The sequence below is a fragment of the Schistosoma mansoni genome, chromosome W, assembly GCF_000237925.1.
Source record: "Schistosoma mansoni strain Puerto Rico chromosome W, complete genome".
Taxonomy (NCBI): domain Eukaryota; kingdom Metazoa; phylum Platyhelminthes; class Trematoda; order Strigeidida; family Schistosomatidae; genus Schistosoma; species Schistosoma mansoni.
This window is the reverse complement of record NC_031502.1, coordinates 25,078,310-25,094,761: the sequence shown is the minus strand read 5'-3', so window position 1 is coordinate 25,094,761 and position 16,452 is coordinate 25,078,310. Positions and strand designations below refer to the sequence as shown.

The 16,452-nt window shown below is 33.4% G+C and overlaps 1 protein-coding gene across 1 annotated transcript in view; it reads right to left on the bottom strand.

Moving 5' to 3' along the window:
* Window positions 1-16,452, bottom strand: part of Smp_159090 (hypothetical protein) — a gene marked incomplete at both ends in the record, with an annotated part of 48,962 nt that overhangs the window by 16,818 nt on the left and 15,692 nt on the right. The window contains 4 exons of the mRNA XM_018789098.1: window positions 689-770; window positions 2,172-2,277; window positions 10,889-11,032; window positions 13,940-14,021. Coding sequence (XP_018654575.1) covers window positions 689-770; window positions 2,172-2,277; window positions 10,889-11,032; window positions 13,940-14,021 — 414 coding nt within the window. The remainder of the gene's footprint in view (window positions 1-688; window positions 771-2,171; window positions 2,278-10,888; window positions 11,033-13,939; window positions 14,022-16,452) is intronic.

The following is a 16,452-nucleotide window of genomic DNA, read 5'->3' as shown; positions in this document are numbered from 1 at the left end:
ACAGAACGTGAAACAGGTTAATTTTCATTGTCAATATTCGTTATTTTAATAAAAAATGATATTAGTTGGAGGGATCATGCAAAGATTGTTTTTCCTTGTGGTTTGTACTCGTCACAAAATGATTTCTCTTAGGGTACAATAAACTAAAAATATCCTTTATTGTAAGGGATTATGGAATTTAAATATTCAACGATCGTCACAAATGTTCAGTTTTAACAGTAATAATAATAGTAATAATGTGCCAAAATTGTGACGGGTTTCAAGATGTTAATACTGGAGTCTTTCCTAATAAGAAGTCATGACTAATGGTGTTCAACCATGTCAAGTGTGATGCAGTTACCCATCAATGACATTGGGAGATGGACGTGGTTTATTGGGAATTGATTGGAGATATACGTGTACACTATTAAATGCCGACTCAGTGATCTGATGGTCAAGCGTTCATATGATAAATGAAGATGTAAAATACTAGACCTGAATAAAGATCAACAACGTACAAAACAGTGGCTATCCAGAGTTAATATGAACAATGTGAACCCAAACGCTTGAATGAAGGCATATCCAACTGAGACCATTAATAGGACTAAATGCTTTTCCTACATTCCACTGCAAGGCACTATCCAACTTACAAAAATGTTTTTATTAATTGAGAAAATAAAAAGCAGATTATGGGCATGAACTGACTAACCTTTGAACCATCTCGTTTGTGGGATATGGTGTAACATCTTGGAAAGCACTAATTGCATGTGCCACATAACCAAACGTTAGTCCTAATGAAAAAAGTGTGAAAGAAAAACGAAAACAAATTTACCTATTTGTCGATTATATGACACAATCAAATTTTCCATAATTAACGTTAAAATTCATTAATCATTATAAACATATTGAAAAGTGGATTAACAATAACTAAATGAACTGTTTTGTTTGATCATTACAAACATGTCAGTAGTGAAACAATATTCATCAATAGTGTTGAATGCTTCTCGTGTTATGCCGTAAAATAATCGAAACTGAAATTGTGCCACTACTGTCTAGTATTCGTTGGTTTTTCAATGATACCCAAATACAATTGACCTGTAATGAATACAACCTACAAAAAGGTGAAGTATCAATCTATCCCAATCATGATAACACAGAAGACAATTACAACTAAACTTGTTCAGAACAATGAATATTCTGATAAACTTAATTCTAATTAGAGCTTTGTATTTAATTAATTACAAGTCTAAATTTTGAAACTCTTAAGAAAGGTATATCCATTACAAGTATAATCTAAAAATAGGCTCACTCTTATCTTAATCCCTTGTCAAAAAACATGTTTATGAGTGCACTGAGTATTGACAAAAAATGGGAATATATAATTTCAATGTTTCTAAAAATAAAAAACAAATGATATTCTTAATAATAAATATATTTTTTTATATCCCAATGAGTAGAAAAATCGTATTTCTGACGTTTCGTGACTTATTGTAAGCCACCTCTTCAGAGTTTAAAACTTGTGGTAATTTAATGTCGGTTATTTACTTGCACTGAAGAAGTGGCTTACAGTAAGTCGCGAAACGTCAGAAATGTAATTTTTCCATTCATCGGGATATTAGAAAAACATATTTATTATTAACTCTGTACCCAATGCTCAATTTATTTGGAATTACCAAGTCCAACCTTGGTAGTGATACTTAAAAAGACATTCTTATTTACTCAAAACGATTAACAAGACTTTTTGATGCTGTCTAAAGTGAATAGTTGGTGTTTTCCAGTATTGGGCGAATTTCAATTTGATCCTATTGAATAGAAGTAAACAAAAGTGTTGAAGATCACTGTAGTCGACATGATATATTACGTTATCTTTGTAATAAATGGAGATTGAGCAAAGCTGTTATCAATAAACACATACACAACGATTGTTCAACTATTCAATTACAAAGACAAACAAGCTGATAGAAACCATTAGTAATAGTTAGATTCTTTCATTTAAACATTTATGAGACTAGTAAACTGTTGTCACTTTAAACCCACTAGTATTTTGAAATAAATCTCATTATCAGGTTGCTCGAGTTTTATAATTTTAGATATCAAATGACTATGTGCATTAATAACTATTTACGGATAAAACAATATAAATGAACTGTCGAAGCCAAAACAATTCGTGAGATATACTTGTCTTGACTTACCAATCATAACACAGATGATTAGTGAAATCGATGTGTTGCGAATACCTTTAGTTGTCATATTACGATCACGTAAATTCAAACCAAAAAGAATGCACATGATTGGATCCTAGAAATAAAATAAAACGTTAATCAGGAATACAATTAGAATGATCATGAAGATAATTTTCATCACGAAACGTCAACAGTTGAAGGACTGTTGTAAATCATGAAGGATAAGATACGTGTTTTGTCTTTGAATTAGAGATTGTTGACTATGTACGTCAAATTTTAGTATGTTTTACGTACTGTTAATACTTATGCTCAATTGTCTTAGATTATCCAATAATATATATGTGGGAAAGAGAGAGAACATCAAACCAGTACAGCATAAAATTTAAGCAAGGAAAAACTGAGGATCGTATTAGTATGACAGCGTTACAGGGCTGACATAAAACATTTGTTATCAACCATAAATATTAGTTAACATAAAGGGACTATGAAGATTATGGAATTAAAAAATTCAACGATCGTCACAAATGTTCAGTTTTAACAGTAATAATAATAATAATAATGTGTCAAAATTGTGAATAGTTTCAAGATGTCAATACTAGAGTGACTAATGGTGTTCAACCATGTCAAGTGTGATGCAGTTACCCATCAATGACATTGGGAGATGGACGCGGTTTATTGAGAATTGATTGGAGATATACGTGTATGTCTTGAATTCACTATATGTTAGGCTCGTGTATGAAAACTAGTGAGTAGTTCTATACCAAGCTGAAGGAGATGTCCAGTGCTCTTTAATCTTATCGTTTTTCTAATCAAGATAAGGTCGTGATGTGAACTATAAAGTTGTCAACAATTAGTCATATAAAGCCACATAGCAATCATTTTTCTAGTTATGATATTCTATCATGTAATAATAGCAATTATTATTATTATTATTATTATTATTATTATTATTATTATACATTTACCATTAGTGATAGAAATAACAATCTGTTTATTCTAAGGAATTCATCTCCTTCACTAGTATCTAAGATAACATGACTAACTAAACGTAACACGACACAAGCAATTAGCTCAACTGAGCTATTGAAATGCTTTTTGATAAAGGGGAAAACATCGATATTGACATGAAAGTCAAAGCATTAAGCACCAAACACTACTAATGAGCAGGTGTAATGTTCATTTATTTATTACCAAAATTTTAAGTAATAAATTCAATATTCTGTGTGTTGTTAGCTGAAGAAAACAGCTAATGACTTTGATCAAATGCGATTTGTATGGAATAAATAAGTATTAACTTTTAAGCTCTTAATTTTTTTCTTACTTCATTGATGAGTAATTGAGTTTTCATGAGTGATCTCTTGACAATGCTATGATATATTCATTCAGTTCATATAGTGCTATGCGAGTCAATTCATAAGGCTAAACTATAAACATTGTAGCATGTAACGTTCCTAAAATCACTGAAAAATTCAAAGTCTCACATTGATCCCCAAATAAATTAAGCATTAATATCTTTAGACAATGTTTCCAATAGCAACAACAAGTAACTGTAAATCTTATTCTTATTATAGAATGTCGATATAAATCAATAAGAACGAGACAGTTTCCCATTTTAAACCTTATTCCATTTCAAGCTACTTCAGAAAAGCTATTTAGGTGAACAGAATGGATGACCAATTACTAGTTAAACTACTTGCGTAAATTATGGAAGCGAATATTTTTCAGTCTTACAACATAATACGACGGTTTTTAAAATGATTGCGGGTCATACAGTATGTTTGGGATAAATTTGACGAACACAAAGCCTTTAGTTTCATCATATCTATTGTCAGGTATAGTACACCTATATTTATCGAGAGATTACGTTGTGAGAGAAACAGTGTCAAATTTATTCTAAATATATAAGTGGAAGCTATCAGAATACATGGAAAGGGTAATTTATATCATGATGGACCCAGCCAGGGATTATGAATGTTTCAACATCATACTTAGGTCTTAGGTCCTTTGCTCTTTTTAGTTTTCATTAATGATATTTGTGAGTGTTTTAGTGTGGGTAAGTCCCTTTTGTATGCAGACGATCTTAAGGTGGTGTACTCATTTTCTCCACATGAGCTGAGCAATATTCAAAATTGTATCAGCACGGAGCTTAACAAGGTAGCACAGTGGTGCTCGAAATGGCAACTGGAGCTTAATACAGCTAAATGTGGTTAGTTATGCTTCGGTGATACATCACTCAACCTCGATCTTACCATAAATGGTGAAATGTTATCTAGGTTACACACAGTAGTAGATCTAGGACTTAGGTACTCCGACGACTTGTCGTTTACTGAACAGATAATGAAACAAACGTCCAAGTCTCAACGCCTTATAGGTTACATAACTCGAAATCTTCATAACAGCGAATCTCGTATTCTAATGTACAAAGTCTGTGTTCGACCACTCCTCGAATACTGCGCGTTCCTCCTTAGTAGCACGCGCATAAAGGATAAATTAAGACTGGAATCAGTACAGAGACGATTTACACTTCGTACTCTTGGAACTGATAGTGTCTTGACATATAATTCGAGGTGTAGTAAACTAGGGCTTGACCCTTTATGGAAGAGGAGACTCAAACTTAACCTTATCTTCTTTTTCAAAATACTTAACAAACTCTCCTTCACATCCAGTCAGGCGATTCAATATACTAAAGCTTCACATTACGACATTCGTAACTCCTCGTCTTTAGCGAAACAAACATATTCTAGATCTTCTCTCTATATGAATTACTTTACCTGTAAGTTTTCTAGGCTCTGGAATAATCTACCTCAAACTATCCGTATGTTAAACTCTCTTCCATTGTTTGTTCGCTCAATTAATGCCTTTCGCTCCTCTGAAGATGCATTAAATGCTCTAGCACCTGCAAGTGTATCTTACTCCACAAGTGAGATTATCGGAACTTTAAGTGTTTAACCTCTTACTTGCTATCATTGTTTTGTTGTTCCGTGCTCTTTGCTTTAATCTTACTTTCTCTAGTTGTAGATAATTATCAATAACTCGCTTTGGCACTGGAAATAACCTTACAGAACAACGTTGATTAAACATCAGGCTATCCACTTAAGAAAAAATGACAAGTTCCCTGGTGTTGCATTGGCTTGCCGTGATATATGCCATATATAAACTATTTATCAATTACTAAACCAGCAAACATAAAACTTTCTTATATTTCATGTTTGCTCTCTACATTAAATGTTGATTTTTATAACAATCTGATCATGCCTGTAAACTGGTGTGAATTCTGTAAATATTATTTTCAGAATATTTATTATTATTATACTTAATACTCTTTGACCATGGTAAGAACAATGAGACCACAAGTTCGTGAGTTATCGAAAAGAACATAGTAGACACTTTGATTACGTCCACATACCAGATTTCAATTGATAATTTCAAGAGGAAATAATGGAAAACCCAGGGATGGAATATAATCTCTTGGGCGACGAATGAATATATCATCTACCCGCTTAAAACGTTCCTTGAATGAGAACTTTTATTAACAATCAAACAGGGGAAATAAAGACCAACATTATAAAAAGGATTCAGAACACCATCGGACTATTCTTCGACCATTTTATTTGTCATCCTAATTTAATAATATTCCGAAATAATTTATTTCTCACCGCATTGTTAACTTTACTCATCTTTTAAGAACAGTACCTTTTCAAATAAGTCCCAGGTAATTTCTATTAAATCCAGCTTACTCTTCTTTTTCACATTAATAAACCTTTCTCATAAAAGCTTGATAACAGTTCCCCGATTCTAAAAGCTGCAGAGTAGATCAGCTATCGTTTAAAGTGAAATAACTTCCCAAACTCCCTACGTATGCATGCCAGATGGATTACAACGAAAAATTTACCTCTATCTCTCACTTAAAGTAGATGAAACTCCTCTGAAACTAAACTGATAGAGAATAAGTGCGAGGAGAGAATATTGTGTTTAGCATGTCTGCGTGTTTGTTTGTTGAAGTGCAAAATTATGCATCTGCAAAACGAGAGTAAGATACGATAGTGTATATATAGATAACTCCCTCGTCAACCCCATAGTCCACAGTTTGAAAATTTCTCTTTGTATATCAAGTTTGTCCATAGAATTAATGTTCGAAAATTTCAAATATTAAGTTAGTAACCTGATTAATGACTTTTTCACTAACATTCGATTAAAGAAAAGAACAATAATTTTAGCTATCATGTGGCTATGACCGTGCTTCCCTCTGTGTTTTAATTTGTTTCTTTCCTAATGTTTTTGTCAAAACATTGTTTTTCCTTTCTGTTGTAATTTTAAGCTTGGAAGCCTGAACCGAGAAATTCTAGTACAGGGGTTGTGGAGAAAGACAAGATTTTAGAGTTTTACTACAATGACTAACCATTGAAAACAAGAAAGCACTAAACGTCTGTTTCATCTCAGTATGGGACTAGTAAATGATGTGCAGCCACAATCCTAGGTAATAATTATAGAAGGTTCTACTTTTTTCTCATCCTGTATGTTACACTCGTCAATTATTGTTAAAACAGTCAAATAATCCAGATATTATAATCATAACGATTCTCTAGTTGTTTTAGTAACAGTTGAAAAAAGTTACTTTGAAGCGTATATTTATGACTTTTGGTAGTAATTGATTACTGGGAACCAAAGTAAGTTCAAATGAGAACGGATAAGAAATACACAGCCTGGACTATTGGAGTAATAACATCAGTTTATGGATTATAAATAGGGAACACATAAAAATATAAACATGTTGCATAAATAATAAAATAATGCATTTGAGAGAACACAACAACTCAGTAAATTCTGCATGGCATTAAGAAAAATTTGAAGAAATTTGAAAAAACTCTGATCATCTGATTGATTCTCAGTTTATTAGGGGTCATTTGAATTCTGTTATTCTTTAGAATAAATTAAAACAGCATATACAATGAGAGTGTGTTTGAATTAAAGCAGTGAAATTTGAAAACTCGTTTTAAATTTAATGTAGTCACTAAGCATAAGTATGCTTGATCACTTGACTCCAATTCATTTGGTTATTTATTCAAGTGCATAATTTTTTTGAAAGCAGAAAACGTTTATGAGACCAAAGAAAAAAAAAAAGAAAATCAGTTTAACACCTTAAACGGTTTCTTGTCATGGATTTCTCTCTCCCCTTCTCTTATGTATTTCAAATGAACTTTTCCCGCTACTAAGAGGACAACTGATAAGTCGTTGTTGTTGCAAATAAGATAAAACACAAAATAGTTGATATTCATTGAAAGTTTTACTATATCCTCCGTTAAATAGGTTCTATTGATGAAATAGTTCAGTGAAACAATATGTACTGGTAACGCTTTTCAGAAACGAACCTATGAATCAGCAAGCTGTTTAGTGTGTTATGGTCTTCGAACTAATAAAGACGATTTTACCGAATATAACGTACTTACTGGTATTTTACAGTTCATTTCCTAAATCCATACATATTTCTACCAACATAGAATATATTTGCAGTTATATATCATCAATCATGACTTATTATTTTCACCAAGCATTTTTGCATTGAGAAAACGAAATTCATCGTGAAATATACTTTCTTAAGACCACAAAAGTTTTGAAAATGATAAAAATTTGAGTGATCATGGAGCTTCCATTTGGTTTCTTATTTACAATGGTTTGTAGTGGAAGCTTTAATATTGAACCAAGTAAAATATCGTCTATGTTTCATTATTCCTCAGTTATGATGACTCAGTAACTCCGCCTGGAGCCTCTGTGGAGCCACTGTCGGTCCCAAGCTCGTATAAAGGAGGAGTGTTGGGTATGGAGTTAGCGACCCCATCCCGTAGAAAGCTAACTCACCAAGAAACGCTAACCAGAAAGAATTATTCCAACTATTTAAACTCTGCCCTGGGAGTTAGAAGATCTTCAGTCAGAAGAGTTATGATGCCTCGTGGTGAAAACCGAGTTCTTTCGGAAGCCATGAGGTCGATGAACCTTCTGAAAACCAGAGCAACCAATAATTTGGGTACATGGAATGTTCGTACAATTTGAAAGACCGGGAGAGTCATCCAAAGTGCTGCAAAGATGAAAAGAAACAACCTGTAGTGCTTGAAATCAGTGGAACACATTGGACGCAGGTTGGACAACAAAGACTAACTTCAGGGGAGCTGTCGTTTTACTCCGTCCACGAAGAAAACGCTCTACATACACAAGGAGTTGCGGTGGTGCTATCCAAACAAGTACAAAATGCACTTATAGGATGGGAATCTCATGGACCAAGAATCATCAAAACAAAGAAAGAAGGCATTACAATGAACGTCATCCAATGCTATGCGCCTATCAACGACTATAATGAAGAAGTCAAAAATTAATTCTATGATAGGCTGCAGTCAATCGTCCAGAAATACTTAACAAAGGACTTGAAAATTCTGATGGGAGATTTCAATGCCAAGGTCGGAATGAACAACACTGGATACGAAGAAATCATAGGCGGCACTATATCCCCACACAAACACATTCACAAAACCACATGGACTTCACCGGATTACACTACACAGAACCAAATCGAACATATCTGCATCAACAAAAAGTTCAGGAGGACGATGGAGGATGTGTGAATCAGGAGAGGAGCTGATGTAGCACCAGATCATCACCTACTAGTCGCCAAGATGAAATTGAAACTCAAAACCACTGGACAACGGCGCGGACAACATCACAAAAGTTTAATACGGCTTTTCTTCGGGATATTGACAAACTCAACAAATTCAAGATAGCCCTCATAGGGAAAAGCAGGATTCTCCAATACAACACAACATGCATCAATAGAATCACCCTTGACGGAGAGGATTTGGAGGATGTGAAAACCTTTACATATCTGGGCAGCATCATTGATGAACACGGTGGATCAGATGCAGATGTGAGGGCGCGGATAGGCAAAGCAAGAGCAGCATATCTACAACTGAGGAACATCTGGAGCTCAAAACAATTGTCAACCAACACCAAGGTTAGAATTTTCAATACAAATGTGAAGACAGTTCTACTGTATGGGGCGGAGACGTGGAGAACTACGAAAGCCATTATCCAGAAGATACAAGTGTTTATTAACAGCTGTCTACGCAAGATACTTCGGATCAGATGGCCAGACACTATCAGCAACATTCTACTGGTGAAAAGAACAAACCAGATTTCAGTGGAGAAAGAAATCAGGAAGAAGCACTGGAAGTGGATAGAACACACATTGAGGAAATCACCCAACTGCGTCACAAGACAAACTCTCACATGGAATCCTCAAGGCCAAAGGAGGAGAGGAAGACTAAACAACACATTACTCTGAGAAATGGAGACAGATATGAGAAGGATGAACAAAAGTTGGATAGAACTAGAAAGGAAGGCCCAGGATAGAGTGGGTTGGAGAATGCTGGTCGGCGGCCTTTGCTTCATTGGGGGTAACGGGCGTAAGTAAGTAAGTATGGCGACTGAGTAAATTTGTATTCCACACATATTATAACTAAAAAAAATAGATTACATTTATTTCCAGTTAAGAGATGTTTAATGTTGGATTATCTTGCAATACCAGAGCTACATAAACTTCAATAAAATACTTCTTAAAAATATTCCATTTAATTGGATGCAAATATCCTAACGCTTAACGTCTACACTATTCACAGGTGGATAGGTTATGTAACCATTCAGATATGGTGTCAACAAGGTTTTATACAGATGTCAGCTAGTCAAAATGGTAAATAGCGACCTACAATGCGTAACTGAATTGGCCTAAATAAGTATGGATTGTCAATACATTGACAAGAAACTTTATAGATTGATATCACGTTACTATAAAGACCTTTAGTAGTCAGAGGCAAAACACATTTAAATCTGACATTCAACACACTTAAGTTTACACAATTAAGTGATTTCTTCATTTCTCGGTGTTCAACCTTAGTGCTACAATTGAGGATATTATTGGTAACTTATCATTAAGTAACAGTTCTGTAGTTACATAAATACAAGTGGACTGCCCAAACTTTCTCCTGAACGAAAAGGCAGATCAACAACGATACAGAGGATTTTTGATTAACTGGAAATTTTTGTTTAATACCGCTTCATTTAAATATACCAAAGTAAATTTGTGGTTCCACAGAAGCTGTGAAATGTTGTACATATATACAAATGTGCATGTCAAAACTTTTGAGAACGCAATTATCTAAATTTAGTTAAAATACTGGATGAACAAGTATGAAGAAACCACTCATTTTGTTTTCATAGCATTGTAGACTAAACAAATAGTGAACAAAAACAGAAATTAGTCAACTTATAAACAACATAAACTCATGACACACTGAACAGTAGTTGTAGCAGACTCATTATAATACAAGTTTAGAACGAAATAAATGAATATAGACAAAACCCATTTACACTTATGTATCTATCTATCTATCTATATATCTATATCTATATCTATATATATATATATATATTTAATTAATTTATTTTTTAATTTTAATTGGGATTCTAGTTTAAAGTTAGACCAACTTATCTCTTTTATTTCATCTATGATTACATTGATGTGGTAGCTGAATTGGCGACGAAACTAAAACTTCGAGACCATTTTAACTTGACCAATTATCCTGATCATTTTCAGAACGAAACTTTATCGAGAAAATATTTGATCTCTATTAAAATGTGATGATCAATAAATCAAAAAAAATGTTAACTGTAACAGAACTTACCATCAAAGGCGATAATAGCATACTTGCAAATACAACTCCAGCAGAATTGGTCACCAGAGCTATATTCGCCACAATAGCTGCACACAGCAGGAAACATAAATAATTCATATCAAACGATCCACGTTGGTTAATCTCGTTGTAAACCTAAAAATGTATAAGCCAAATAAAAAAAAGAAAAAACAGGCCCATTTGCCAGTGATTATCGTAATTGAATCGGTTTATTGAGTGATTTTAAAATTATCGAAATCAGTACTTCTCATTTCTAGTTCAGTTAACAGATGATTTGCTTAGTGGACATAATAAGAGACAATTTCGCTAACGTATATAGTTCAAGATAACATATACTATGGTTCCCACTGATTGTATACAAACATGAAACTAACTTGAATTATTAGATAAACAGTTAAGAGCGGAGAGCGGGAAATCATAACATACTAGCGAGCATTTTGAAGAAAATGAGTCAAGAATATATTCGTAAATGAAATCATACAAACTGTTCAATCTGGATCGACCTCAGGGAAACGGTGCAGTCAGAAAATGTACATAACACAGACAAAGAATAACACTATATAGTTTATCTGCCACTTGGTTCATTACACAAATAGATCAACTTTTTGTCGAGGAATAAAAAACATAAACCAACCACATTTTTTCACTTTATTAAGCAAAGACTTAATGGTTCATAATTAATAGTCGCGAAATACATTAAAGCTCTTTTATTCTATGTAAGTCGAAAAGTGTTGCAATGTTTCACAACTTTGTTAATCAGACAATGGCAGATGTTTTTTCCGAAGTTTTATTATACAATAAACTCATCAAACATTATAAACAAGCTGAACTCCACAGTTATTATTGTACATCCAAAAGGCCGTTTATTTTTTTAAACCAAGGAACAAGGAATGATGACATAAAGAACATTAGTCCGTTAATTACTCAGACAAATATCATATTTTTTGTTCAAACACGACATGGACACTAATTGATATCGAAACTGCCATATAAATTAATTCACAACAGATAAATCAGTGGATATTAATCCATGATAAATAATACTAATTTTAGAAATGACTCAAAGTGAAGACTAACGGATGAGGTCATTGAGAAAAACAAAAAAATTCCTGAAGAAAATTGCTATAAACTACAGGATAAAAAAAGTGCGTTGGCTAAAACAAAATAGAAGTTTCATTTTAATTTTTCTGATGTTTCTTCTAAAAGCTCCTCATATCCAATGAATATTGAGATAGTGTTATCTGAAAATGTTCTTAATCGGACAGGATTGTGTGTTGTCTATGATCGGAGTGGCAATAATTTTAAACCGAACAAAAGATGGTATATCAAGTATTAATGGACATTTTAACAATATCATTTGTTGTAGTGCTGTTAAACACTGGTTCTAACATTAGTTATGTTTGTCCTGACCATGAAAAAGACTATCGACACTCTTGAGATAGCTCCTTCCATAATTTCCCTAAGTCTCAATTGAATAAACAAAGCTGAGCACATTGTAAAAAAATACTAAGTTAGTTGACCTTATAGGTGATTAGTATCGAGGAGTGAAGAATGGTGTTGAATTTTACCTACCATTTAATTCATTAACTCCTTAATAGTTTCTGTGTGTAAGAAGTTGAATATGTGTGACAAATATAATAATTACATTACATTCGCACTGTATAAACAAACAATTTTACATAAAATATGATGACAAGCAACTAGGATCAGTCTATGATGTAAGTTAAAAAGTTGAATAATCGCCGCAACCCCTCTACAGTAACTAATAGTGGTTTGTTTACTAGTGACTGATTTCCAAGGGTGGTTACTGAGGTTTTAGTGAGGAGTCGTAAATAGTAGAGCTCAGCCATGTCAAGTGTGATGCAGTTACATATCAATGACATTGTAAGATAGTTGCGCATTATTGCGAATCTATTGGAGTTAAACGGTGTACACCACTGGATTTCGACTCAGTGATCTCATGGTTAGGCGTTCGTCGTGAGACCTGAATGTTTTGGTGTCGTGGGTGCGTTCGTATTAGGACGAGATGGTTATCCAGTGCTTTCTAGTTTTCATTGCTTGTTGAATCAGGATGAATTTGTCGTGTAAACTATGAAAGATACAAAAGCTTGAAAAGAAAAGCATAATCTATCAAAAAAGACAAATTTGAGGGAAAATATGTGTTAGTAGAATCGATAAGAAGAAAATCAATAACAGTCTGGAATTTATCCAGCCCAGAGTGAAACTTAATTCAAGCAAAATAATTGCTACCCACACTCTTGAATTATAAATATTCCGTGATGAAAAATGAAAATCAGTATTTTGCAGTACACTACTTAAATAAGGGAGTTCCCTATAAACTCCACAATTATTGTACGAATAATCAAGAATGCATATCAGAAAATGTCACTATTTTGAACCGATAGAAAAGAATGTTCATCAGTTTGCCTTATTAATCACAACTATGATATCATAAATTGCATATTTACTTTTATTTATAACGCATTCTCAGTTGAAATGAAGAGTAATCAAACATTTACACTTGTGTGTGATTACATTTCTACTGTCTCTTGGAGAATCAAACTTACATAGGCGTGTCAAACTTTAAAGAATAGTAAAGTCAATCCAGTCACTTACTGGATTACTGACTACGTCTCGTTATATGTTATAATACTGCTTATAATCAACTTGATTTACCATCGAGTTCTAACACTTCTACACTGAATAGTAATCATTCATAACCGTTTCTCTTACTAGAAATATCCTCAGAAATTTCGAATCTGTATACGTGATTTATTTGGTATCAACTCGAATATATATAGCGTTTTATCTATATGACAGTTCTGATTTTAGATAAACAAAAAAATAAGAAAACACAACCCACATAGGCAGCTGAACAAAACACAAATATAATGAGAGAAGAGTTAAAAAGAAAAAAAGGGTGAGTGAATTGATGATAAAAATAAACAAATAACTAAAATTTAATAATTTCGATTATATTTTTGCAAAGAACTCGTATTCACATAAATAGAAACAGTATCTTGATTAAAGAATATGGTATACCTGAGCAACACACAATCGTGATTTCAGAGTCCCAATAAAGTTTTGAATTGCCGAATAAGATATAACACCGGATTTTCCTCCTCTGAAAATGAAAGGAGGTAAATAATTTAGATAAGACAGATAATTTAGGATAATAATAATCTGACACAAGTAGTTTAGTGACATTGATGCTTGTATTACTACTACTGCTACTACTGAACAGTTCAGGTAAATTGATATACTGACAACCAATTTTATAAAGACTAGAAGAAGTAGTGAAACAAACATGCTTTCTTCAAGTTGCCTAATGAGGAAAATTTAATGTTCACAATGAGTAAATCTCTTGTTAATTTATATTCTAGTTTAGTAAACCTTTTTGCAATTCATGGACTGTTTCAGTTTGTGTAATCAGTCATTATTGATTTAAAATCTGGTATAAATGTTGACCGGCCCACGATACGTCAGCACCTCACATAAATAGAGAGGGAGAAAATTACCAAGATGGGATGAAAATAAAGGACTGGGAGATAATATCAACCCTAATAGAAGTCTAGACATAAGAAATGTAGTTTAAAATGAATGAACCGGATGAAAGGATGGGAAGTTAGGGATGATGCTTAATTTAAGTTTTTGAAGAAGATAGAGAATGGGTACAACTGTACCCTGTAACAGACTTTGACTCAAGTTACCTTATATCGCCAACTAGTAATTAAGGTTATTGTGTAGGTGTCAGCTAGGAAGTCTGGACATTAGGGACGAAGTAGGCTTTAAAATGCTAAATGCTTCCTTTGTTTATACAACCAGAATAACGTATTTGGATTGGGGTCCAATAAAATGTCTTTATGAACAATAAGCAACCGGTTGACATTAATCACCTTCAACAAGTTTCAGTTAAATACGTGGAACAACATGACTTTCTGTCTAACCTTATGGTTAGAAAAATAACAAATGGTTATCTTGTAGCATTAGTAGGAAATTCAACGTTTCAGGGCGTTTTTTTAAGTCCCTTTTATAAATATGAATAAGCAAGGAACCTTTCTGAAGGTAGTTGTAGTAATTGGTTTGCTTAATTAATCTGATTCACTGTTAACTCTGATGTGGGATGCTGATTGTAATAAAAGCAGATTTTACGTTAGTTTTGATTGTGAACTGTAAAATGATGGGAAATCACCAAGAACCAAAGTGCGCTAAACAGCTGCTCAGTCCTAGTTTGAAAGTAATCATCAGCACTCATACATCAGGGATCGAATTCAGGGATTTCTGACCTTCTTGGTAGTGATACCTATAAACTATTAAGTTAGAATACATATCATAATATCTGTCTCACTCTTCATCCAGCTGGATTAAGTTAGCCATGACCTCTCATTGGAACCTCAGACGTTCTTCTCGAACCTAGTTACTAAATAAAGTTTTACTGTATGGTTCTCAGATTTGACAAAAACATTTGGTTGTCCCCACAGGTGTTCACGTTCACTACAATATGATCATTGATAGGTCGCTGATAGCAGGTTTAAAAGTATGAAATCATTATTTTCAACATAAGGGTTTGTCAACAACTTCACATTAAGATCAGTTCCTTATGCTAAAAGCAATAATGATATTAAATTTTGATAAACCAAATAAAATTATTGCTTTCATCGAAAGGGATTAATAAAAAGACACAGTTTCGTGCTACATCGATCACTGAACAATAAAAGTGCGACACTGTAGATATTATTCCTATGTCAGTTTTGTAATGTTTCCTCTCATTTGTATTCAATATGACAGAAAGTATATTTATTCTGTCCACACTTACATGAATTTGGAAAGAAGTATTAGATATAGGAAATGAAATGAGCAATATGAGCTTCATCAAGTAGGCCGATTTACGTTATTACCAAAAATATAAATTTTGTTTTTGTTTCATGAACTAACATGGTAAATAACACAATGATGTTATTAATAATGGAATCCATTCGAAGCTAATCACTTGAATGTTCTTACATTTCAACAGAAAAAATCTATCTTTCTTAAATGTTAGTCTTCAAAATTTTCACAATCCTACAGAGACTGAAAGAGATCCATTTTCAAATAACCATTAAGAATTTATGCTAGAATTTTCTACTTTTGAAATTCTGTTCCTTCATTGATTTACTAATTTCTCCTTCTAATTGTCAGTCTTACCATCTGGATAGTGTAATAAGAAGACTAACATTATCATAACTCCGTGATATTATCAGCCATGTACATTTCGGAAGGGGTTTTGTGGAGATTTCAGTATTTTCATAGTTGAAATCATGAGTCAATTTGAAGCCTGGACCGCCATCGGAAGCCTGGAAGCAGGGGACGGGACGTTTCGTCCTATTGGTGGGATCCTCCCCAGATGGCATGCCTGAATCTTTGGAGGGGGAATTAGGAAACCAGTGGTAGGAACGGAATTCCCAAAGGAGCTAATTCTAAGCAAAATTGCGTAATGGGTGTTTTGCAAATGGGTCCCTTTTCCGTCTTCGGGGGGATTGGGAGAATTTTGGAAGAACTAACTTTTATGGAAAGAT